Below are 25401 nucleotides of genomic sequence, written 5' to 3' on the forward strand. Positions count from 1 at the left end.
GTAGAAGGTTTGCTACATTTTCTCGTTTTAAGCCACCTCTTCATAGTTGTAATCGAATGTGTAAAAAACGTATAATAACTAAAATAGGAGAGCTCTTCAGGTCATCTACTCTCAAGAAAATCAAAAGATCACATGAAATTATCTTAATTTTTGTCTCAACTTTTCCCAACAGGGGAAGTTTATTTTATTTCTGTCTTTTTTTCTGGTTATCTTGAGCTTCTTTTTTCGTTGGTCAATTGGAAGTGACATCGTTCTGCTGGCTTACGATTTGCTTTTGAAATAACCCTTTAATTTTTAGACTCCTCCCCTTTTTTTCCTGTAACGTAATGCTTTTTCGGTCAAATTTGAGATGCCGCAAACACATTTAAGAAACCTCGCTTCGGTAAGGTACTTTGAAGAAACGTGTTGAATAGTTTTGAACACATGATGCGTCTCCTTTCCCTTTCTATCCCAAATTTAACCTTTGACCAGCAAAGTGGTCTTCTAAATTTCTTAGCATCCTTTGGCCAGGGTGTTCTTGCCAGCTGCAAAAAAAACGCCAAAACCTCATTTTGTTTGGGTAACATTGGGGTCGATATAAATTGAATGGAATTGGAGAAACAAACACTGCAAAACTCGAAACAGAACCTTGCAAGCGCCGAAAAACGAGATAAGAAAGAAAAAAGGAGCCGAAACTCAGATCCCCGTCTTCTGCTGACTTGCCGAAAAAAAAGGGAGAGGGGCATTGTCCATCTGATTTCAGTATCTCAAAGTTTTCCAGTTGTTTCCCCCCAAATAGCAACAAATACGCTGGAATCACTTCCAAGCTGGGAACGCCGGAGACACGACTTGTGTTTTCAATACGGGACCGGACATAAGATACTTTTTGTGAGTTAAGGTATGGCTCCCCCTGTTAACAATTTATTACCCCGCTAACAAATCTCTACTCTGTGAATGGTTGACATTGCACTCGGAAGAAAGTGTCACCTTTCTTGCATCCTCCACTGAAGCTATGCGCAGGGAGCAGAGCAATGGTTTGTCATTGGATTTCACTTTCCGTTCACTATACACATCGCCTATTTTGTTATTATTTACAGTTCTTTTTTTTTAACACGCTTTTTTTTAGCTTCACCTGTATGTATGTATGTATGTATGTATGTATGTATCTTGTAATGGAATCTTGCAGCTCAAATTTCGCCCACTTCCTGCAATCGGATTCTTTTGAAATTTGGCACGCGATCTCAGACCCGATGACAATGCAATATTCTATAATCAAATTAATTAATTAACCCTTTTAATTGTTAGTTTCCCCCAATTTTAATCAATATTTTGGCATAAATCCAACAATGTGAAAAAGGAAAAATTTAAAAAAATACATCAAAAAATGCTCGCAAAAATTATTTAAAAATATCTACAAAAACCTTTAATTTTTCTGCATCAGACAAAATTTGTTCCAATGTTCCAAGGTAATTAGAACATGAAATATAATTGTTTTTAACTAATTTCATGCCAAAATTTAGGTGAGCCTTCAATTGGAAATTCATTGCTGATCAGACCATTGTTGAACAAAACTTTTATTCAAATGCATCTCAAATTTTCAAAGTAATATAAATATGATTTCTGCAAACATACATCGATGACTCACAGTAGCTTCCCATCGGGGTGCTCTTGTCTTAACTTTAAGATATTACCTAGCACTCGTTTTATAAATAATTTCGTCGCTTGATAATTCTCCAACATAAGACTAAAAAGCAGAAAAATAAAATAATAGTTTAAAAAACTAAAAAAACACGCTTTCGTAGCAAAATGAACTAAAAAGTGAAAAATAATCTTTGGATGATAGTAGTTGACCAATCACTTAATTTTAATGTAATACAAAAAAGCGTGGGGGGCTTCTTATCAATTGTCTTGAATTTCTTCCATTTGTTGTCCAAGCAAAAATGTAAATAGACAGCACCCCACGCTTTTTTGTATTACATTAAAATTAAGTGATTGGTCAACTACTATCATCCAAAGATTATTTTTCACTTTTTAGTTCATTTTGCTACGAAAGCGTGTTTTTTTAGTTTTTTAAACTATTATTTTATTCTTCTTCTTTTTTCCGATGTTCATTTCGTTTTGTTTGATATGAATTAAACATGGTAAATTATGTATTATGCAACTGTTTAAAGTCTTTTTTTTATTTATTTATTTTTTTTTGTCAAAACAATAATAATTTCCTCCAAAATAATGAATTTCATCTTGACAATTATCGAGGGGGTCCGACTTTCAAATATTGAGGGGGTTCGATTCTCAAATATTAGGGGGGTCCGGACCCCCTCGGCCGCGACGCCCATGGAGTGAACAATAAATCACACCCATTCTCTCACCTTTAGGCTAGGAGGGTAAGGATTTTTTCCCAAATTTATATGGGACCAACTTCGGGGTGTACCCTCTCCAATAAAAAATAATTATGAACCCCCTATAACGCCAGTTTTTCATTAGTAACAAATTTTAGAGCTAACGCGAATTTCTCGCTCGCAACACGAAAATTTCAGGAAGGGACTCGCGGGGCCTTTTAAAGATAATGTTTCCTTTTTCGGAATTCAGTTTCCAAAAATGTCTGGGAAGAATACTTAAACCCCATTCATTCCCCTAACATCATCTCATCAATCTACAACTACAACTGCCTAACTGCCTGCTTAGGAGTTCAATCGCAAAAAAATTTATGACTTTTATGAGGGAAAATCTTAGAATGATTCACTTTCAAATCATTAAGCATTTTCTAAAATTTGGTTTTTAGATTTCAATTTCGAAAACTTTTCGGAGAAGTATTCCCAACCTCAGCCCTTTTCCAAAATGTAAAAAAGCATCTCAAAATTTCGTTTGACTTCAATTTTGAAAAATTCTCGAGAAAAACCCCTAACGTTTCTCTCCTCCATATCATTAAGGATTGTTATATGCTTAGGATCTCAATTTTGAAAAATTTCCAACGGAGCATCCGCGACTCTCTCTCCCCCCCCCCGCCCTCATTGTTTATCATTGACCAAAATGTTGTTTTTAAGACGTCAATTTCAAAAACTTTCCTTGAAGTGCTCCCAGCTGTCCCTCACTCCCACACCCAACATCATGAAAAATTGTATCTAAATTTTTTATTTTTAGAACTTCAATTTATATAAATTTCAAGGGAATAAAATACCCGTACCCCATTTCTTCCCACATTGCCGTCAAAGATTACCTACAATAGCACGTTTAAGACTTTTCAATTTCGATTCCCCAAACTCCGCACATTTAATAAAGATCATCTAAAATTTAGTTTTTATGACCTCAATTTCAAAAATTTCCAGCGAAGCGTCCCCGACTTCAGCACTGCGCCAAAATTGTTTCAAATCGTTTAAAATTTCGTTTTTAGGACTTGAATTTCGATAAATTTCTGGAATAGAGTCCTTTTTGTGAGCCACAACCTTTCTTCTTCCGTCATCAAAGATATCTTACAATTGTTTTCAGGGCTTGAGACTTCAGTTTTGAAACATTTCGAAACCGAAGCCCCATCATTCTTTCCCTAAATGTAGTCAGAAGATTTTCTATAGCCGCATTTTTGGGATTTTATTTAGGAAAAAAAAAAAAAAAAAATGGAGAAGCATCTTTGAACTGAAATCATCGAACGACGCAAACATCTGCTCTATTTTAACAGTAAAAAGAAATGCAATAAACAAATAAAACGCTGTTGCGCAGTTTTGAAAAATCGTGTTAAGCCAAAAAGGGAACTTTTGTTTTTCAATTTAGCTCTTAACAATAATTTGGTTGTTAACTATCTTAATTTAGGAAAATAAGTATGTGAAACTCAATAGATATATATTTTTCTAACACTTACACAACTTGTTTATGTTTCTAAAAATTTATTTATTATTTTATTATTATTTTTGCCCCAAAAGTCGAAATTAATATTTTTTGCGAACCTTTTTTCCTTACCAGTTCGATCAAATCAACGTAATGTTTCCTTTCTTATGTTCGGAAGCAAATTTTTAGGATATTTTTTATACTGTTAAAAAAGAATAAAATTCCTATTTATTATATTTTATTCCGGACGTTGGCGCCAGAGAAGTCTTGTCGATTTTTGTTTTGAAGCTCTCAACCGGCTTCTATCTAAATGTTTACATTCGTCATGTAGTGCCCATGCGCAATGTGAGCCGTATTGTTTACTTGTGTGAAGCATTCCTTTCCACTTTCTCCTATTATCCAATGAGATAGCGCTGTTTCTTTGCTGCGGACCGTCAATACCAAAATACTGTGTTCATTGATTGTGTTTGTTCACGCTAGTTACGGGTCGTGCGGTGTACGCTACGGCGGCAGCCATTTTTGTCGACAGAGTATTATGGCTAGCTCTCATAAAGATTCTGACAGTGATGCTTGGGCTCTGTTAGCTTTAAAATCGGCACCCGCAAGTCCATCTAAAGTGCAATGGAGTCCAGAGCCCAAAGGAGCTGCAATTGCAAGGCTAGAAGGAAGAGAATTCGAATATATGATCCGCCAATATCGAATAACTATAGGACGCAATAGCCGTGTTGGTGAAGTAGATGTAAACATGGGTCATTCGAGTTTCATTTCTAGAAGACATTTAGAAATAACTTTTGAAACTCCTCATTTTTTCATGATCTGCAATGGTAAAAATGGTGTTTTTGTTGACGGTGTGTTCCAGAGAAAAGGCGCACCTCCTCTACAGCTTCCAAAAACGTGAGTTCAATTTAAGCCTAAAACGTGTTTATGTTCACCCACGTTTTTTAAATTCCGCCGAACTTTGTTTGTTTACATTTTTGTTTACATTTTGTCGGGCTCATTTCATGTTGTAATTTTTATTCTATGTTAATTCATTATAACACTTTCAGATACTGAATATCACGGCGTGTAATGTTTACATTTTTGTTTTGTTTGTGTAAACAGTAAAACGAGACGACATGTAGGCTTACGATAACATTCAGGGAATGATATCATTTTAGAAATCTTGCTCTGTAACTGTTTTTAAAACTCATACTTGTACATTTAAGATAAATTTGCTGTTATTACCGGATATTTAATATCAGAGGTGATGTAGTTTAAATTATTTGTTTGGGAATTTGAATGCTGCTCTAAATTGTTACTCCATCTGACATAATCCTTAGGAAATGACGTTATTGCTAATGCTGTACGTATTAAAGCGTCCTTTTAACTATAATCGGTCACATAAGTCTTATATTCACTTTTTAAGGAAGGAAATATACTTTGTCTGCAGTTTATTGTAATTAGTTTTGAAATATTTTCTCAGAACAATACATAAGACGTAACTACTTGTAGAAACCGTAATTTGATTTCAGTTATTATTTCTTTAACATTTTTAATGCTTGAAATTTTATGTGGAAGTAATTTTTTGGAATGATGTATTTAAATAAAATTACAATTAAGTTGCAAAGTCTAATTATTTTATTTAAATTCCAATTTGTAAGGCTCTTTGCTAACATTGATATACCATATACTATCCTGTTACGCATAATTCTATTTTAAATTAAGTAGACAATTTTGATGCAGTAATATTTATCTTAAGCAACAGATTCAAAGAAAAATGTGATCATAACGTTTATTCAGGTCTTTTTTGTGATTCCACATATTTTTGAACTGCAGAAACGGCGGCCTTAACTTTGGCAAAAAGAAAAAAAAACTTTAAAATAATGCATAATTAAATTTCAGCTGGAATTTTGTTTTAAAAAACTATCATATGGACGTGGAGGTCTATATTACTAATACATTGAGTTCATCATCACGTGTTTGTGTGTGGTTCTTCTTAAAACATAATTCGCACTTGGTACTCGACCGAGTAGTGAAAGGCAACTCGGCCGAAGTGCTAATTGGTACGTCTCTATCACTAAGTCAATATTTAGTAGTCAATCATGAACCCAAAACATAGCACCAGGATTTCTTTCCAAATGTTTTCATTTTGCGAGCATGAAATTCACTTCAGCTTCAAAATTCGTTGCTCGTTAAAAACTCTTGTTATAGCCATTTCGGGAATCGCGCTGTATTGGGAGTTTCCTGTATTAAGTATCTTACTATTTAGAAAGTAATGCAATCAAATACTATTTAGAAAGTGAGTTATTTTTATTAAGGTCTAAAGAAGCCAGTCATTGTGAATGTTAAAATATAATATTCCAGTCATCCAAGGTTTTGTTAAAATTGCCAAGGTTTTGCTAAAAAGCAACAGTTTATGATAAATTGTTAAAAATCTAAAACTGATTGGTAGATTTGTACAGAATTAATTTACAGCAAGTAAAGGGGGGGGGGGACAATTGTGATGCTAAAACAGTTAGTCACAGAAAGTAAATTTTACCGGGGAAGGAAAAGACGCCAGGCCAAGTATCCGAGACTAGAGCTGCTATTAAATAAGCCCGCACATCAGTTTAAGCTTAGCCATTTTGGATTGAATTTTTCATTGTTGCTAGGGTTACCAGATGAAAGTTTCTTGTTTTGCCCAATTGGCCAAAAATGATATTTTGTTTAATAAACAATTCACCTGCCGCTAATAATTGCTGGCAATGAAAAATCACCAAGGCAATAACTTGCCAAAAAAGACAACACTCAAATACTCGCTCTGATCCAAAATGGCCGATCTTAAGCTGATGGGTCGGCATATCCTCTACTACATGCAAGCACCATCTACCATTGCTCACAGAAATTAAACCATTTTCCCGATTGGCTTGCTGTTAATTCCAAGCGCCATTGTCTAGTATGTTTACTGTTTGTACCAAAGCATTGGCCAAATTGGGTGCATGTGAAGAGTGTGACGTCTCACAGAATATTCGAGTGAAACTTTTTTAGAGGGTACTTTAAAAGAATTTTAGTTTTATTATTGGTGATATGCATATTTTTGAGGATGGGGGGGGGGGGGATAGCATCCTTATCTAATTCATCTGCACATTGATATGTGCAATTGAGAGAAAACATCGAAAGTGTTGAATTGTCGATACTACAGACTACAACATTAAAATTTTATGAGGTGTTTTTTCCATTGTTAAGGAATTTAGTTTTTTGGGGGGAAAGGGGGCACCATTGCTTTTAAATGAGATATTATTAAGCCAAACTCCAGATTTTCAGCCGAAAGTTGTGGTAAATGAAGGAATAACAACTAACCATTGTATGATTATGCATTAGTTGTGGTGTATCAAGTAAAACTTTCTGTAATTTTACTTGCAATTTGTCGTGATTTTATGGCAAAAATAAAAAGGATTATTTATGTGATCATGGTGTAGATTGTAAAATTAAAATTTTAGGGTCAATTAATTGCCAATTGTTGGTAATTTTACAGGATTTTATCCCTTTCTTAGAGGGGTTTCATAGCATTAAGGGGGGGGGGAGGTGCACTATTAATTGGGGGGTAAGCACCCTTGAGTTAACTGCTCTCGGAGACCTGTCAACGCTCAATGCTGTTACAAAGCATTTTATTTAGTTACATCATTTTCTTTTTCAGATGTGTGTTCAGGTTTCCAAGTACCAATATCAAGATAATGTTCCAGTCCTTGATTGATGAAAACAACCCGCCATTTCATTCCCGTGTCCCCGAATCTCCATGCAAGCCCATGGCTCCGTTACGTATTAGTATTCCAGAGCATGAAGGCAATTTCACAAGTCCTCCGCCTTCTCCAACTGGAACTATTAGGTATGTTTAAAGTTTAAGTTTCATAATTTTACTTAATAAATTGAAACTATTTATTTTTGCACAGCGTATGGTATGTTTATCATATTATATTAAGCATTGGATTTGTTATTTGTTCAAAAGCAACATTTTCTGATAGTATTAGAATAATAGGTAATTACCAGGGTTGGCAAAAACCCGGGTTTTTTTAAAAAAGCCAATGGACCCAGGGTTTTTTTAAATAAAACCCATTTTCTTTTAAATATAACCCAACTAAAGTTGGGTTTTTTTAAAAGAAATGTGGGTTTTTTTTGTCTTTTTTTAGGGAAAATATGGGGTACTTGCAGCATATTGTAGCATAAGTATATGGACAAAGTGTAAAAATTATCTTCGGGTAAAAAGCTCGAAAACTAGTTAAAATTCAGAGTTTTCTGAAGAAAAGTATAAAAGACGAAAAAACCCAAGAATGTTAAAGTTTCAGATTTTTTTAATTTTCATTATTACCAACAGTTAAGGCAAAGTTACTTCTCGAGTGATAAAATCTATTGTTCGTTTTTAATTACTACATTTTTTTTTTTTTTTGCATTTTACTTTATAGTATTTCACTTTGTTATGCAAATATGCATTTTGTTATGCAACTGTAGAACCTCAAGTCGTTTAAATCCCTTTTTACTGAATTCCAGCTTAATCAAGACATTTCTTTGAATTTTATGTTGCCTGTTTTTCTATTTCTGTGTACAGGGTAAGAAATATTAAACTTTTTTGTAAAATAATGAAAATACTGGACCTGTTCTGTTTTCTGTAGACCATTTGAAAAATCTGTTTATTTCTAAAAAAATTACCTTGTGTTTATTTGAGATTTGTGACGTGTTGGTTAGCAGAAAATAATTTACATGAAAGCCTTTTAACTAGATTAGTTTCCTCTATACAATCTACAAATATTGAGAAAATCAGACGTGACAGGACTTGATCAAGATAAGTTGAGTTATTTATTGACCAGTTAAAGAAAAAAGTTAAATACATTTATTTAAAATCTTTGAAGTACATTTTTAATGCCGTTAAGAGTTAAGAAATACTATTAAAGCTCAAAATTCATTTTTTGTGTTCATTGTCTGTGGTGAAGAACAAATAAAAAAGAAGTTTAAATTGTAAAAGTATTTAAATTAATTAATCTTTTTAAAACTTCTAACAAAATTTTAAAAAACCCAAAAGTGGGCTAAATAATGGGTTTTTTTAAATGGGTTTTTTCAAAAAAACCCATTGGGTCCAACCCAATTGGGTCCGATTCGGCCAACCCTGGTAATTACTCATTGTAGCCACAATTTACGTTTAAGTACAGGATTCATGTATTTCTTGATAACTGTTTTAACAACTTTCATTTTCAACCTCTGAAACTTCTTGAGTTAAATAAATGATACTTGTAAGTGATGAGTTGGTGTTTTAGTTTTCTTTCTTTTTAACATTAAATTTTGTTTTAAATTATTTATTTAAATTATTAATATAGATTATTATATTATGTACCTAAATTATATGTATATTTTAAATTATACATTAAATGGATTTTTGTTACTGATAAATATTTTTGGTTTTTGCTTGAAAAGATGAAAATGCATGCTTTCAGAAGAATTTTTAATTTTTCACCATTGTGAAAAATATATTTTATAACCAATATATATATATTATAAAAGGGGGGGGGACAAATAATTACTGAGGTACATAGACAGGTTTATTTAGCTTAATCATTATTCATTTTGTATTTTGTAATTTCTCTTTCGACAAATTAAAAAAAGAAAAACTTGGATGATATAATTCCTTTTTGGTCAAGTTCAAAAATTTTCCCTTTTGTCAGTGTGGCCCCAAAAAATAGGGTAGATTATTACATGTGAATGGTAAAGAAATCTATCTGAAAGTGGACATTGTTTAATTAAAAGCATTGCAGAAATTTTTTTATAATTGTTCAAAAATAGAAATTTAGCTCTTTAGTTTTCGCTAAATGTGAGCTTCATATTTATGAACTCTTCTGTTGCAGTGAGAATGGTCAGAAGCCCCCCCCCCCGGAAATTTTTTAGGGGAAAACCAATTCTTTTCCAAAGGGGTTTATTTCCTTCTGGAAAAAAAAAATGAAAAATAAGAAATTTTTTAACATAAGGTAAATATAATGTTGATTCTGGGAGCAAAGAGTAAATATATACAGTATAACTTCGAATTAACTATACCCGATTTAATCATTTTATCAATTTAATGATACATTTCACTGGTCCGGATTAGCTGCATTGGACATGTTTGCTCTTATAACTATAACTTTTTTCAGTCTCTTGATAATCGCTAAATCTGGCTTACACTGTACATAAAAATGTCGCACCCGTGCAAATGGATTAAATAACCGCTTTTTCTTGTGCTTTTAAATAGTTGAATGAAATCCTCTGCAAGTATCTCACTATTTGTAGTAACTAAATTAACTGTACAAGTTTTGTGGGGTAATTTCATGTGATCAGATGCACAGGGAAATGTTGTGCTCAAATTTATATGTATTTATTTTTATCCACACTTGAGTTTCCTCTTCTCTAACATATGTAATAAAAAATTGCAGTGCTGCAAATTCCTGTCCAACGAGTCCACGTGGAGGTTCACATCGCCGGAATTTTGGGAATGATTTACAGATAGCAGCTGTATATGCCGTAGCCGCATCGTCATCTGAAGATAAAAAAGTGAAAATTGAAGCTCCTCCTACAACTAATATATCAGCTCAATCTTCCAGTCCTCAGGTGTCTTTGGTCACGGAAACTGTGGTAACGTCAGAGCCAGTAGGGACCAGAGATGATCAAAAGCCTCCTTACTCATATGCACAATTGATTGTTCAGGCTATATCTTCAGCTCCTGATAAACAGCTGACTTTAAATGAAATTTATTCTTACATTACAAAACATTATCCTTTTTATAGAACTGCAGATCGTGGATGGCAGGTAAAATATGCTTTGATATCTAAAATGAAATATTGTAAGCTTCTAATTATCTGTGGTGAATTGTCCTCTTTCCAGTTTATGCATTTTTAAAAAAAATTTTTTTTTTTTATTTTGGGGTGATGATATATTGAATGTAGAGAAAAATATTCATTTTTATTTTGTGCAAGTTGAAAATCTTTTTTTCGACATTCCTATTTTTTCTTCGCCCTTCCAATGGCATCAAAACTTCTAAAGTCACTAAGCCTGACTAGTTGAAACCCGATTTTAATCGTATCTACAATCTTAACACATGTAAAGAAGTGGCCAGACTAGTTTTGTTCAAACTAAGTCATCTACTCTACTCCTTATTGCTGTATAACCCTAACTTGATCTTTCTTCGCCCTTCCAATGGCATCAAAACTTCTAAAGTCACTAAGCCTGACTAGTTGAAACCCGATTTTAATCGTATCTACAATCTTAACACATGTAAAGAAGTGGCCAGACTAGTTTTGTTCAAACTAAGTCATCTACTCTACTCCTTATTGCTGTATAACCCTAACTTGATCTGTTTTATTTGATCAGTTTGCATGATTTTCTGTGCTTGTGTGTAATCTGTTTGCAGTAAGGGGCAATTCATTTTTAGCTTTTACATACACTGATATCATTTTTAGCTAGAGTTTAAATTATATGTGTAGTAATATTGATTTTTTTTATGGGGGGGTTGGCTGTTGCATGCACCAGTATCATTTCTTATCTATTTTGCAGATTATGTGCGAAATCCCACCAATTCCACTTATGATTGCAAGTTTACTGTACAATAAATTTTGCTTGTGAAATATTTAAATTGTAATTTTTGTGAATGGTTTGAAAAAAATTTGATTTGTCAAATAAAAAAAAAATCTTTCCAATGAATGTAATTTGTACTGCACTGAGGGAAAGTATTTCTAATAACTTTTTATGATAACTATAATATAGTGCTATTTATTGTATTATTCATGGATGCAAAAATTTTGACCCCAAGACTTTCCCTTTTTACTGGGTTACCAAATTTTTCCTAATCATGTTAACCTATAATTTTGAGGCAGAGGCAGGTTAAAAAAAAAAAAATTGTTTTTCTAGAAGGCACTAGAGAGTAAAAAATGTCCCCGCCCCCACTCAATTTTTCTGAACAAAGGTTGCTCTGGAGGTTCTTTTAAAATGTATTTACGACTCTTTAATGGTTATTACTGATTCTATCAAAGAAGAATTAATAGACAAATCATGATATTATGCATGTTTGAACTCTAAAACTCTAAATTATTAAATTAGATCAGTCAAATATATTCTTTTATACTGACCTTTGACCAAGGCCGTAGCCAGGGGGGGGGGGTCCGGGGGTCAGAAACCACCCCCCCCCCCGAAATTTTCAAAATTTTAAATGCTTTAAAAAAAAAAAACACATCGGATGGTCAGTGAGTGTGACCCCCCCCCCACCTTCCTGAAATTTCTGAGAGGTGTGAAATGTTTGATGCTATAAAAAAAATAATAATAAATCATTGGAATCAACTTGATTACTGTCCACTAAACCAGTCGAAAATCTTTCCTTCACTCTTCGCGCACAAACGACCACTAACTCACCCGTTGTCCGAAAATTTTTCTGGATTCTTTTCCCTTCAAAAAGTAGAAAGAAGAAAAATCCACATTCCAAACCGGTCAGTCGACCTTCATGCTTTGTTTACCGATGGACAACAGGTGTGAGGAAGAGATGATAATAGCAAAGTCCCCCAGGTCTTCTCTGTCCCAAGATAAGCACGTCTGGTGCAGAGGCGGATTTAGAGTCTATTCAAGGGGGTGGCGGTTGAAAACTGTTAAAGCCATCCTCCCAAATCCGTCACACAGTAGGGTAGGGAGTATATTGCTCCCCCCCCCCTCCTATTCACCTCGGCATTTGAAAAATTAATGTTTTTTCATGTAAGTGAGCGTGGATTTTGTTGTTTTCCGATACAATTTGAAATGCCCCCCCCCCCCCGAAGAAATTCGAAATGACGGGTTTGCCCCCCCCCCAGTCTGAATCTACTAGTTTTGCCCCACACTACTCACATTACATTTTAAATCATAGCAACGCCTTATTGTACATGTATAGTTTGGTTCTGGAAGATGATGATGGAAAAGTGGACTTACATATACGAATATAAAAATTATTAAACTTTAAACAGGGAGAGTGCGAGCTCGGCGAATGTGAAAAAATGGGTAATGCCGCACATCTTGGACTACAAAACTGCCTAAAACAAGTTTATAGCAAAACTATGGAATTTATTTCATTAAAATACTATCGATTGCTAGTAATATCAATGTAACTGGTTTCAACAAATGACGGTCATGGAGGGGGCGATTGCCCCCACCGCCCCCTAGTAAATCCGCCACTGGTTTGGTGTGAATTTAAGGAGCATGTATGAGGAATGTCTGTTGTTCACTTCTGTGACTAGTCTTGTGTATGCCGATGCTAAAACATGTCGAATAAGCGAGTTACTTTAACGTTAGAGCAGCGGATAGATGTTATAGAGTTTTATGTAAAATATAGTTCAGAAAGGAAGTTGGCAGATGTTTTTGGTTGTAGAAAAACGCAAATTAATAAAATTTTGAAAAACAAAATTCAAATTCGGAAAGAATGGGAAACTTTCAAATTTCGATGTGTGAAGAAAGAGAAGTAGAATGGAAAAATTTCCAGAAGTCAATGATGCTCTATTGGTATGGTTTAAAGTTGCTAGGACAAAAAATATTCCATTTAGTGGAACTTTAATGATAAATGTAAATAACTAGCAGTACCCGCACGGCGATACCCGTGCGAAAAGGGAAGTCCGTTGAATAAAATAAATGACACCCCCCCCCCCTCCGCTATATGAAATTATCATTTTTAACTAAAATGCGCACCCACTTTTTAAAAAAACCTATTCAAGTTTCCATAGAATTTAAAACTATTGTCCAAAACATTAAAATTAGATTTAGAGTTTCTTAAAAACCCTTTAACGAGTGAAGTGGTTATTTCTGCAATTCTGTTATTTAAAAAATGAAGCAGGGGAAGAGAGTGGCTCAACCCCTTCTTCCCAAAAGCCTCTAGTACAGTGTTGTCCATTACCTTTCCTTCCTGTACAAGTCCAAAATACTCTCAATCATAGACGGCTGGTGAACCAAAAAAATGGGGAGTCAAAACAAGTGCAAACTTTGAATGTAATAGCTGTGTTTTTTTTTTTTTTTGTACAATTTGGTCATATTATTGGATTTAAGAATTACTGATTAAACGACCTCTAAAAACGGAATACAGCTTCAAAAAAACAGGTCGGATGACCACCATAGAAATCTCGATTCCAATTAAAAGTTCCATACTTGTGCATGTGCAATGCCATGAGAAAAAAAAAACTTCTGAAATTTTTAAGTTTTTATTTTCGGAAAATAAATTAGTCTACCCAGCAAAATATCGTTTTTCAACGGACCATTAATTTATCACTCAAAAAAAAAAAAAAAAAAAAAAAGGGGGGGGGGCAAGCCCCCCCCCCACCATTTTTAAAAGTGAATACTAACAGCACCCTCCTCTTCTCCCGTACGAGCAGCCTATGATCCCATTGTGTCAAAAGACATAGTAACCTTTTGTACAACTCTTTTCACAGATTAATTTCGTTCACTTTGAACCCCCCCCCCCCCGAAAAAAATTCCTGGCTACGGCCTTGCCTTTGACTCCAATGTTATTCCTGTAGGAAACTAATTCAAATATGAGGCAGTGAGAAGGGAAGGGATGTAAGTGCGAAATTAAAAATTAGGAGATAATCAATACACATGGTAGATGAACCTCTCCTCTGTCTTGGGGCAAGAGATGGTAATAGTATCCCTGGTACCTGGTAGAGAAAAAAATTTTAATGAAAGCCTACCTGGGATGTTATCTTTAAACGTGTTTTATATTCAAAACTTGAAAATGTCCAATTACATCCCTTTGCTTCTCACTGCCTCATATACACTTTTTTTATTTTTATAAAATTGTTTAAAGAATTAGATTTGAGATTTTTAAAATATATATTAAAGAATATTTAAAGGAATAGCTGAACGAATTTTATCCTTTTGGGAGGTTGCACATGCTCCCTATGCCCCCCTCCACTGTTTTGAGGGTAATTTAGCAATATCATGTGCAGTACATGGATGTGTTAGATCAGCTTAATATATGCAAGGTGCTAAATTTCTTGTTTGCTCTGTAAGGAGTCAATTTATAAAGAATTGACTCCTCAACTGTCCCTAGCGTATGAATGGGCCTTGCTCAGCTGATGCATTAACTGTCTCAGGCATATGCATATGCCTTTATGTATGTTTTTCCCAAAGTACTGTCATTTGCATTATGCTGCTACAGGTCAAAGATTGTATCAATCATTTAGAACATCAAAAACATTTTCTTTTCAAATATAATTATGTTCATAATTTTCTCCATATTAGTGGATAAATAACAATGAAGCAAATATCTGCATTTGTTCTTTTTAACATTTTACTGCTATGTTTTGTATTTTCAGAATTCCATTCGTCATAATTTATCACTGAATCGACATTTTGTGAAAGTTCCCCGACCTCAAGAAGAACCTGGCAAAGGTAGTTTCTGGAAAATTGACTCTCAGTCTGAAAGCAAATTGATTGAACAAGCCTTTAGAAGAAGGCGCCAAAGAGGAGTTCCCTGTTTCAGGGCACCATATGGAGGATTATCATCCAGGTACTTGCATCATTAGAGTCTTTATTGCCTGTTCCAATCCAGTTACCCTATTTCATACAGTAATTTCCGGTAGAAATTGTGCATCGATGTAATCATCCCATTCCGAAAAAGTTTTAAATGCTCAGAAATGCTGCATTTCTGTAAATGTGGTACCTAATATCGATGATAAGCTCAACATGGTATATCAGACTATCTAATACCCTTTGCAAAGTGTATTGAAAGGAAGGAATTGATTGTTTAAATTGATTTTTTTTTTTTTTTTGCCCAATAAACTTAACAAAGAAAGAAAAAGATAAAAATTTATAAGCATGTTTACAATCCAGAATGCGCAGTCATCATATTTTTGTTCAGAAAAGTTTATTTTTGCGAATACAATTTCCTGTAATCTGTTGCTTTTATTCTGAACTAACATAAATGAAATATAGGTTTCTCATTTTTTAAAAGCAAGTTTTCTCCTTTTTCCTTTATTCTTTTATAAGAAAAAAGTTCCAATTTACGGTACAAAAAATTCACAAGTATTGAATTTGGCTTTCCATGCACTTTTCGAACAGTCTGCCGTTTAGAATGATTAAAGCTTTTAACTAAAAGGTAAATGTATAATTGTATCAAAATGTGTCAGCATCTATTTCTTTATTGTTTAGTTAAAATGAGTTGGACTAAAATTAGGACGATAAAAAAAATATTGTAAACGCTGCATAGACAGAAAGCCGCATTTCTAAAAATTTTAACTTTTAAACATGTCAATGCCGCAGTATTTTTTCTGGAAATTACTATATATATTTTGTAATTTTACATTTGTCTGTGTTTTTGTTAATTAAAAAGCCTTATTTCTTGTGCAGTCCTGTTGAAAAAAAAGTTCCTAACTGTTTAAATATCTTTATGGTATTTCTCAGAGCCAAATAGGAGGCTACATATTTGGCAGAAGAATAGATATAAATTAGATTAAATGTTCAGTTTCAGCCAATTCTTCTGAACAACTGTGGTGTCTTAATAACTAGAAATGTTCACCAATTCATCAGAAGACATTTTTCAGGGTTCGTACGCTCTGGGCAAACCTGGAATTGTCTGGGAAAATGACATAGTAAAAAATGTCAGGGAATTTTCAATTTTGCCCCCCCCCCCCCCCCCAATTTTTTCCCAGAGAATTTTGTACCATGAGATCTAATCTTCATTTTTATCGATGTTTCCTGAAAATATTTTTGAGGTAAATCGTTTTTTGATTGGAAAGTTTTATCAGCTACGTATGAAACGTGGTCACCATCTTTGGTCATTCACAAGATGGAAATAGACACAATGCTTAAATGTCTAAAGTTTTCAAAAACAAAGCATAATTGCATGAATGTTTTCTTTGACTGCAAACTAATGAAAATAACACATTGTGCTGCAATTTTTTTTTTAATTTACTTTTTCATTATTTTAAATAATTTTCTTGAGAAATGAAAAATTTTATTTGTAAAATCTTATCCTCATTGCCTTGGACGCTGATATGCTGAAAACTTAATTTTAGTTTAACTACAGTGAAACCTCGCTTAACGGACACCCCTTTAAAGCGGACACCTCTCTTTACGGACAGTTTCTTTTTTTCCCGTCCCTTTTCTATGGTTAAGCCATTAAAATGCCCCTCATTAAAGCGGACACTCACTTAACCGGACACGGACACAACATTTCTTGGAAAAAAGCTCTTTCTTCGCTCATTAAAGCGGACACCGACGGACTATTTCAGCAAATCTGACTCTTTCTCCTTGAAAGAAAAAAGAGAGAGATTTATTGAACATCCTAGATTGGGGTTCACTTCCAATACAGGACTTTTTCAATAATTGACACAAAGAGAACCAGAGATAACAATAAGCAACACCTTTCCTCCTTCCACAATAAACCATAAAAGTTATTTACCCCATTGCGAAAATGCACAACCGGTTCAGAATCTGCCAGGAAAAAATCTGCTGAGGTGGGAAACGAATGTAGAACCCATTGTTTGGGGGTAGGGAGTACATTTTAGGCTCCTGGGGACAGCTCGGATTCCCAGAAAGGCAGTTGTTGGCGTTTGAGTGCGGCTTAAGTGAACAAAACACATGGTACACTGGCCGAACACCTTATCTTTCCCAAGAGCAATTAAACTGTCCGCCATGTGGTCTTCAGAGTTTACAAAAGAGAATTGGTGATTCGTTTATATATTTTTAAGTTTTATTACTGCGGCCTTTGCTGTTCTTCATCGGCGCCTTTTAATGGACGGGGCCGATGGTTGAGAAGTGATGCGTTCTTAATTCCAATTATTGAGTTTATTTTAAAGGGAAAAAGAAAGCTGAAAATTTATGGATCGGAATAATGGGGGATCGTTGCTAAAGAAAGGGGAGGTGGAGCAGCTTCCTTGGAAGGATTATTTCATTTTAAGAGTTTTTGGAATAAATTTTCGTTTGACCCTGTAGTGGAGTGTGTCCTTATTCGAATCGACGTTGGAAAAAATGCCTCGCAAAGCTTTGACTTTAAAAGAAAAAATTGAGGTGCTCGAATATCACAAAAGTGAAAAATGTGGTGTAAGAAAATTAGCAGAGCATTTTAACGTAGGGAAAACACAAGCGACAGAAATTGTAAAAAATAGAGAAAAGTTAACGAAAGCTTGGTGCGAGAATGGAAACAGCAAGCAGTACAGAATGCCATCTGAAAAGGGACCTTCATATCAAATTGATAAATGCGTGTTCGAATGGTTTTGCCAAGTGTGAAGCAATCAAGTTCCCGTGTCAGGACCAATGCTGCAAACAAAAGCACTAGAAGCTGCGTAGAGCCTTGGAGTAAAGGATTTTAAAGCCTCGAATGAATGGCTTGAAAGATTTCGGAAGAGACATTCTGTTTCTTTTAATGCAATAAGTGGAGAGTCCGCTACTGTAAATCCAGAAACGGTAAATGAATGGGTCGAGAAACTGTCATCCATAATTAAAGACTATGATCCCGAAAATATTTTAAATGCCGATGAAACAGGGCTTTTTTACCGTGCATTACCTGAAAAAACCATGTGCTTTAAAGGTGAAAAATGTCATGGTGGCAAAATGTCAAAAGAACGTTTAACGGTCTTATTATGCTCTAGTATGGATAGTGTTAAAGAGCAACCCTTAATTATAGGAAAAGCGGCAAAGTCAAGGTGCTTTAAAGGTATGAATCCGCAAAAACTTGGCTTTCAATGGAAAACGAACAGAAAAGCCTGGATGAACATGGATTTAATGACTGAATGGGTAATGGAACTAAATAAAAAAAAATGAAACGTCAGAAGCGCAAAGTTCTTCTTTTTCTGAACAATGCGACCTCTCATCCAAATGTGAAACTGAGCAATGTAAATATTGTTTTTTTCCCTCCAAATGTTACATCTGTCTGCCAACCTTTGGATCAAGGTGTCATAAAAAACTTCAAAGTGTTTTATCGATAACTAATTTTAAAGCACATCGTTTCAGGTTTAGATGGAGGAAAATGTAGTGCAAGCTCGGTAAAAATCGATGTCTTACAGGCATCTTCATGGATAAATGCAGCATGGCAAAAAGTCAAGGCCACTACAATTACCAGCTGTTTTCTAAAAGCTGGGTTCAAAAAAGGTCTACCTGTTGCTGAAGAAGGAACAGTAAATGACGAAGAACCCGTTAATGATTTAACAAAATTAATACGCCTCAGTGGTGAAAATGTTTTAATTGGCAATGAATTTGCTGAAATTGATGGTGATGTTGAATGTGAAATCAATTCCTTAGAAATGGAGGAGATAGTTGAAAGCATAACACATAACGAAACCAAAAGTGAAGGAGAAGACGACGATCCTCAGATAGTAGTGGAAGTATCTTCTGAAGAAACGAAAATTAGAAGCTTACGTGATGCTCAAATATACATTGATCAACTAAGACATTTTTACACCGAAAGAAATGATGAAGTAGGGGTAAAATTAACGCAAGAACTTAAAATTTATCATGAAGATATGATGAGCAAAAACTACTCAAAACAAACTTCAATTACATCTTTTTTCACGAAACTGACATAGGTATGTTTTTGTATTTTCTCTGGGCGTGTTTTATAGTTTATTTCTTGAAAACCTTGAATTGAAGCATATGTAACACTTATTACATTTTGTTACTTTTCTGTAATTACAAGCATATAACTTTTGATCTCAGAATAAGTTTTCTTTTAAGAAGTGTTATTAATTATTTTGTAATAAGTAGGTTATTTAAAAACTCGTTTTTTATTTTTTTACGTGTCCCTCGGGAAAGCGGACACCCCTTTAAACCGGACAATATTTATGTCCCCGTAGGTGTCCGTAATAGAGAGGTTTTACTGTACTTACTTAATTTAAGTTACTTAACTTAATTTTGAGTTGTTTTCATGCTACAAATTCAAAAAATTTTGATTTATTATTTTTTTTTGGCATTAGCCACCATATTTGGTCATTCCCTAGAAGAAGAAACACAAGACTCTTTAAGTGCCTATGTTTCCAAAAATGGAATTGGATGTTTATTGCAATGTAAATTATTGAAAATAACCTAAAACTTGGCTTTTTTTTTTTTTTTGAATTTTTCTTAATTATTTTTTGGAAAAATGCAAAATTTTATCTTTAGAATATTATTTTATTCTAATTTGATTTGGAAACTTATGTGCTAAAAACGGACATTTTTGTCTTTATTTCAGTTTTTTAAGGATTATTAATTATGTATAACTACTTTTATGCTACAAATCCAAAAATCTACTTATTATCTTAAATTTGTCCCTTAGTCGCCCTATTTGGTCATTGCACGATAGAAATAGACGTAAATTTCCAAAAACAGAATTGGATGTTTATCTCAATGTAAACTATTGAAAATAGCATAAAATGTGCAATGAATTATGAATTTTAAAAAATAATTTTCTAGAAAAAGAAAAATTTTAATTTTCATGTAAGCATTATTTAATATGCGAAAGAAAAAAACTGGTGATTTCTATCATTGACCTATGATCGGCAGATGCTGATTTTGCATTATATGCCAATCCATGCAATAAGTTAATCATATTGATACTGAAAAATAGCTTTGTATTTTGTTTAATATGTTCTGTGTTATATATGTATAAGAAAATTAAAAGAAGTATTGTAAATCAAAAGCGAATGCTAAAAGATAGATACGCGAATACAACAAAACACTAATATTATGCATGACATGTGGCATGAAAGAAATGCTAAAATAAGGTGAAAGTTTGTTTTCAACAAGTAGTAAACAAATTACGACATCCATTTTGACCAAAATGTAAATAAATAAATAAACTTAAAATTTTGAGGGGAAAAAAAGCCCCAAGATTTTCTTTTTTTTTAAATGTAAAGGGAAAAGTTTCAGTTCTTCCACGTTGCTACTTGAAAGAATTTTAATTATTTTGAAAATCTTGTTATTTAAACTTAATTTTAAATAGAGCGAGTAACCTGGAATTTTCTTAAAAAAAAAAAAAACAGCCTGGAAAACCTGGAAAAGTCAGGGATTTTTTTTTTTAACCACAAGCATGAACCCTGTTTTTGTTTACTAAAAAGATTAAAAATAAGTCAGCGTTTTTTTTTTTCCCGGATTGAGCATCATGATATTATAAAGTCTAAAACTCTTTGTTTTTTAAACTGAATTATGTTATTCAAAAAAAAAAAAAAAAGAAAGAAAAGAAAGAAAGAAAAAAAAGGTTGGACATGATTGAATGAAAAATGTTCATAAATGCTTTATGCTAAAGTTTGATTAAAATGAAAAAAAAAAAAAAAAAAGGTTTATGTACAGCATAAATTGTTAAGAGGCAAATAACTATTTCAAGGCACAGTAGAGACCCTTCATCCAGTTGTTAAATAATGAATGAAAGTATATAATTACTTTTTAAACTTGACCTGTGTTACCTGAAAAATGCAAGGGTGGACTGGAACACACAAATAACTTGAGAAGTTGGATAGTTTATTTGTCATGCTAACTTTTTAGTTGAGAGGAAATTATGTTCTGAAAGATTTTAGTACAGTTTAGTCATTAAAAAAAGTATGTGTTGACTGTTTGTGAAATTGTTTTTGTCATTTTTGCTTCTTAATAGCGAAAAGGGAGTTATAATGAATTAACACATTGTTTGTGTAATTAAATACTCAAAAAAAATCATTAGAAGTAATCTTGTCTGCACCAAAAGTATAATTTTTTCTCCCCTTGTTCTCCAAAACACACAGCAATTTTTGCATTCTTTCTACTTTTGACCAAAAGGCGGAATTGTGTTTCAATTCATTCATCAAAGTTTTAAAGAAAATTGCTGAATTAAATTTTAAAATCAGTGTTCTACCCATAGAGGAAATGTATATGTTAATATTTACAAAGTTTTGAAATGCAAAATACTTCAATAAACAAAGTAAAAATTGTTCTTATGGCTACAAATTTATTCTTTAATGCATTTTTTAATTAATTACTCCAAGTTGTTTAAATATAGTTTAAACTAACCTAAATATTTTGTTTTACTACTTTTAAGATCTGCTCCCGCATCTCCCAGTCACAGTGGAGTGAGTGGTCTTGTTACTCCTGATTCATTGTCCAGAGAACCGAGCCCTGTTCCTTCTGATCATACAGGTGACTCTGCTTCAGATGTTGTTACTCAGTCGACTCCAGCAGTTATAACTCAGCCTGCTTATATAGCATTGACTCATGATATACAAGTTAGTCATACAACTCCAGGTTCCCCTGGTAAGTTGCATACTTTATTTTAGGAGTTAAAAATTATTTTATGTGGAATATTATGCTGGATGACATTCTAGATTTGCCCTTTGGAAGGGGGACATGGGGGGGAGGGAGCTGTGAATCAAAAAATAAAATTAAAAAAAATAGTAATTCAACTCACTTAAATTAATTCATCAATAATTTAAATTTTGATCATAATCAGGATTGAGTTTTGGACTGTTCAAAACTGGTTTAGGATAGGTGGTTTTTAATGCCTAAAAGTGTCCGAAACTATCTTAAACTATCCAAAAGTATGCAAAGTTAAAGGGGTGTAATAGAATCAATTAATATTTACTGCAGTATTCGTAATGCATAAATATGGATATTAATGAGGTTTAATTAATGTGTATTTGATAATATTTTCCCCCAAAATGTTCATTTAAAAAAATGTCTTTAAAAAATTGCCAATGACTCTATTATATAAAAACTTCCTCATATAACAGTTGGTATGAAAGGAAATTCACAACGCTACCAAGACAACTAACTTACATTCCATATATAAATCAAAGGAATGTTAAATCATAGATTAAAGAACAGGATATTGATGATTAAGCACTTATATTTTAAAGCTTGTGTTATTCTTATTTTTAATTCATATTTTTAATATAATACATTCTGTAACTACAAACAATTGTAAATTATTGCATTAAAGTCATTGATTGTTCTATATTTTGAACACTTTCTTTTGCACACGTGCATAAATGTCAAAAAAATTTGTTTATGGAGAAAAAACAAAACTCATGGATACAAATTGAAATTTTTCATAAAAAAATTTAATTTCTATGTAACTAGCTTAAAATCAGCTGTATAAATGAGTTACATATATACTTTAACTCAGGGTTCGTCAATATACGGTAGGCTCTCTGTTTAACGACGCTCAATTTAACGACATTCTCTATTTAAAGACGGTTTTTCACTGTCCCAGATGGTCCACTATAGTGTTAAAAGCATTCTATTTAAGTACGCTTTCTACTTAAGGACAATTTTTTGTGTTCCCTTGAAAGTCGTTAAACACAGAGCCAACTGTATAGCATGATATGCATAACGATATATATCTGATATTTATTTTGAAAATATCATGGTACTTTGATATTTTCAATATTTATTTTTTCAGCTATGGTATTTTCAATAAAAAAGCATATTAATCATAGTAATATTGTTCAATTATTATTGAAAATAACCAAAAAGTTATGTGCTATATCGTTATGATGTATATACTACATCATTAATATAACAAAGTAATATAATATTCCTTTTTTACTTGTATTTTATATTCATAAAATTATTTGTAATGTAACAATTTTAATTAAATATTAAAAGTGCTTAATTAATTATTAAACATCGCTCAGAAAAATGAAAATGTCTAACAACTGTGCATTGACTAATTTATATTATTTATTTCTGAGTCATATAACTAAAAGTAGCTAACAGAAGAAAAATGAATCAAACAACGCATACTAAATCAACTCCATTAAAATTGATAGAAATGCGAGATGAAATTTTAGATATAAATAATGAAAGAATTCTTAATTTTAAGTTTACATATTGTAATAATGATATAAGAAAATAAAGGGTGATTTGAGGATGTATTTACTATTTTGAAGACTTTAGTTTATGCTGATTGAAAATATTGGATATATATCAAAATATCGTATATTTTCTAAAATATCATGATATTTTCAAACCCTGCTTAAACTGGAATGTTCACATTGAATAAATATATAAAATAGTCAAAAAATATATATCGTTGCTTCAGAGCAACAGTAGGATATTTTAGTGTTATTCGTGGGATTAGATGTCTTAGTGTTGCTCTAAGGCGACAATATATATATAATTTGGACACATTTCGTTCTGTTTTTGATATTTTCTCTTAAAATATAGTTTCTCAAACAATAGTTTCGAACAGTTTTCGAAACAAGGGTTTTGAACAGGATGAGAAAAACCTCGCCAACCCTGCTTTCATTTGCACACATGCATAAACATAAGGATTTTGGTTACTGTTATCAAAAAAAAGAGAACATGCATACTAATTGAAATTTTAATCAAGAATTCAACTTCTATGTAACTAGATTAAAATCAGATGCATAAATAAGTTGAATGTTCACATTGAATAAATGCTCAACATAAAACATTACTTTGATAAATTTTATTCTGTTTTTGATGATTTTTCACAAAATACAATTTCTCAAAATACAATTTTTTTCTACAATTTTTGGACGTAAGGGGGGACAGGACGGTAAAAACCAGGGTTTTTATCGTAGTGTCCAAAACCTTACCCAACCCTGATCAAAATGCGAGGTTTAAAGTTTGTATAGTTTGCTTTCCTTAGAACTCATCCCAAAAAAGAGGAGTTATTCGGGGTTAAAGTAATGAGTCATGCACATTCAGTAGGACAGAGCATTAATTTTCTTTTTATTTTTTAATTTTGTTTTTTTTTCTCTAGTGATGAAAAACTGGGTAGGGTCAGGTGGGGTAAAATGGGTAGTGGGGTAAAATGGGTAGTCAAAATATATGGTTTTAAAAACAAATTATTTTGAATAAAATTTGGCTTTTTTTGAGTGGGACATTATACTTGGCTGTTCTGAATTCTATTTCACAAAATATATTTTATCAATAGATTATTTTTTAGTGAGAGGTAACAGTTTAAATTGAAGTAGATAAATTCAAGCGGCCTGTTTTATACTTAAACTTCTTTCTCCAGCTCCTGATTTTTTAGAAATTTTTATTACTGTGTCATAATATCTTTAGTTGGACATTTTTGTTGCTGCTTCAACTTACAGGGAAGAAGAAAAAAAAAAAATTCTATTTTTAATCTCATATTTTGAAAATGAGGTAAAATGGATATATGGTTAGGCTTATCATTCCAGCAAGTTGTTTTAAAAGACTCAGCATATTTTCCTTTCAATGAATATTAATTCATTTGTGGTTAATTTAAAATGATTTAAACATAAAAGTATGCAATGCCATGACTTTATAAAATAAACTTCACTCCATCGTAACAAATAATAAGAACCCAGCGGTATGCTTATTCTAGAGTTTGTGTGCACTTGCGCACAAAATAACCATTTCCTCAGAATATGCTGGGCCTAGCCCGTTGCTGATCGTCACATTTGTATTTGATTGCAATCAGATGCAACCAATTTTTCTAATGTACCTTTAAATTCTCAGAAACATCCTCTTTTCAATCCGAAAAATATACGTCACAAAGCACGATTTCGTCACCTTATAAAGATTTGAAAAGTGCAATATTGTCTGTAATTTCAATAAGAGCTTCAGATTTGAGAACTACCTGCATGAGTTATTTAAAACAACTTAAATGTATGCTGGCAAATACAGGAAGTATTGACAAAGATATTTCAGAAAGGCTAAGAGTTAAAAGTGAAAAAAATAATGAATTAAAAA

The 25401-nt window shown here is 32.8% G+C and overlaps 1 protein-coding gene across 1 annotated transcript in view; it reads left to right on the forward strand.

Moving 5' to 3' along the window:
* Window positions 1-4298: 4298 nt before the first annotated feature.
* Window positions 4299-25401, forward strand: part of LOC129217486 (forkhead box protein K2-like) — a 34685-nt gene continuing 13582 nt past the window's right edge. The window contains exons 1-5 of the mRNA XM_054851793.1: window positions 4299-4692; window positions 7454-7642; window positions 10209-10581; window positions 15090-15283; window positions 21755-21966. Of these exons, the coding sequence (XP_054707768.1) occupies window positions 4334-4692; window positions 7454-7642; window positions 10209-10581; window positions 15090-15283; window positions 21755-21966 (1327 nt within the window). The 5' untranslated portion in view covers window positions 4299-4333. The remainder of the gene's footprint in view (window positions 4693-7453; window positions 7643-10208; window positions 10582-15089; window positions 15284-21754; window positions 21967-25401) is intronic.

This window comes from Uloborus diversus, chromosome 2 (assembly GCF_026930045.1).
Source record: "Uloborus diversus isolate 005 chromosome 2, Udiv.v.3.1, whole genome shotgun sequence".
Taxonomy (NCBI): domain Eukaryota; kingdom Metazoa; phylum Arthropoda; class Arachnida; order Araneae; family Uloboridae; genus Uloborus; species Uloborus diversus.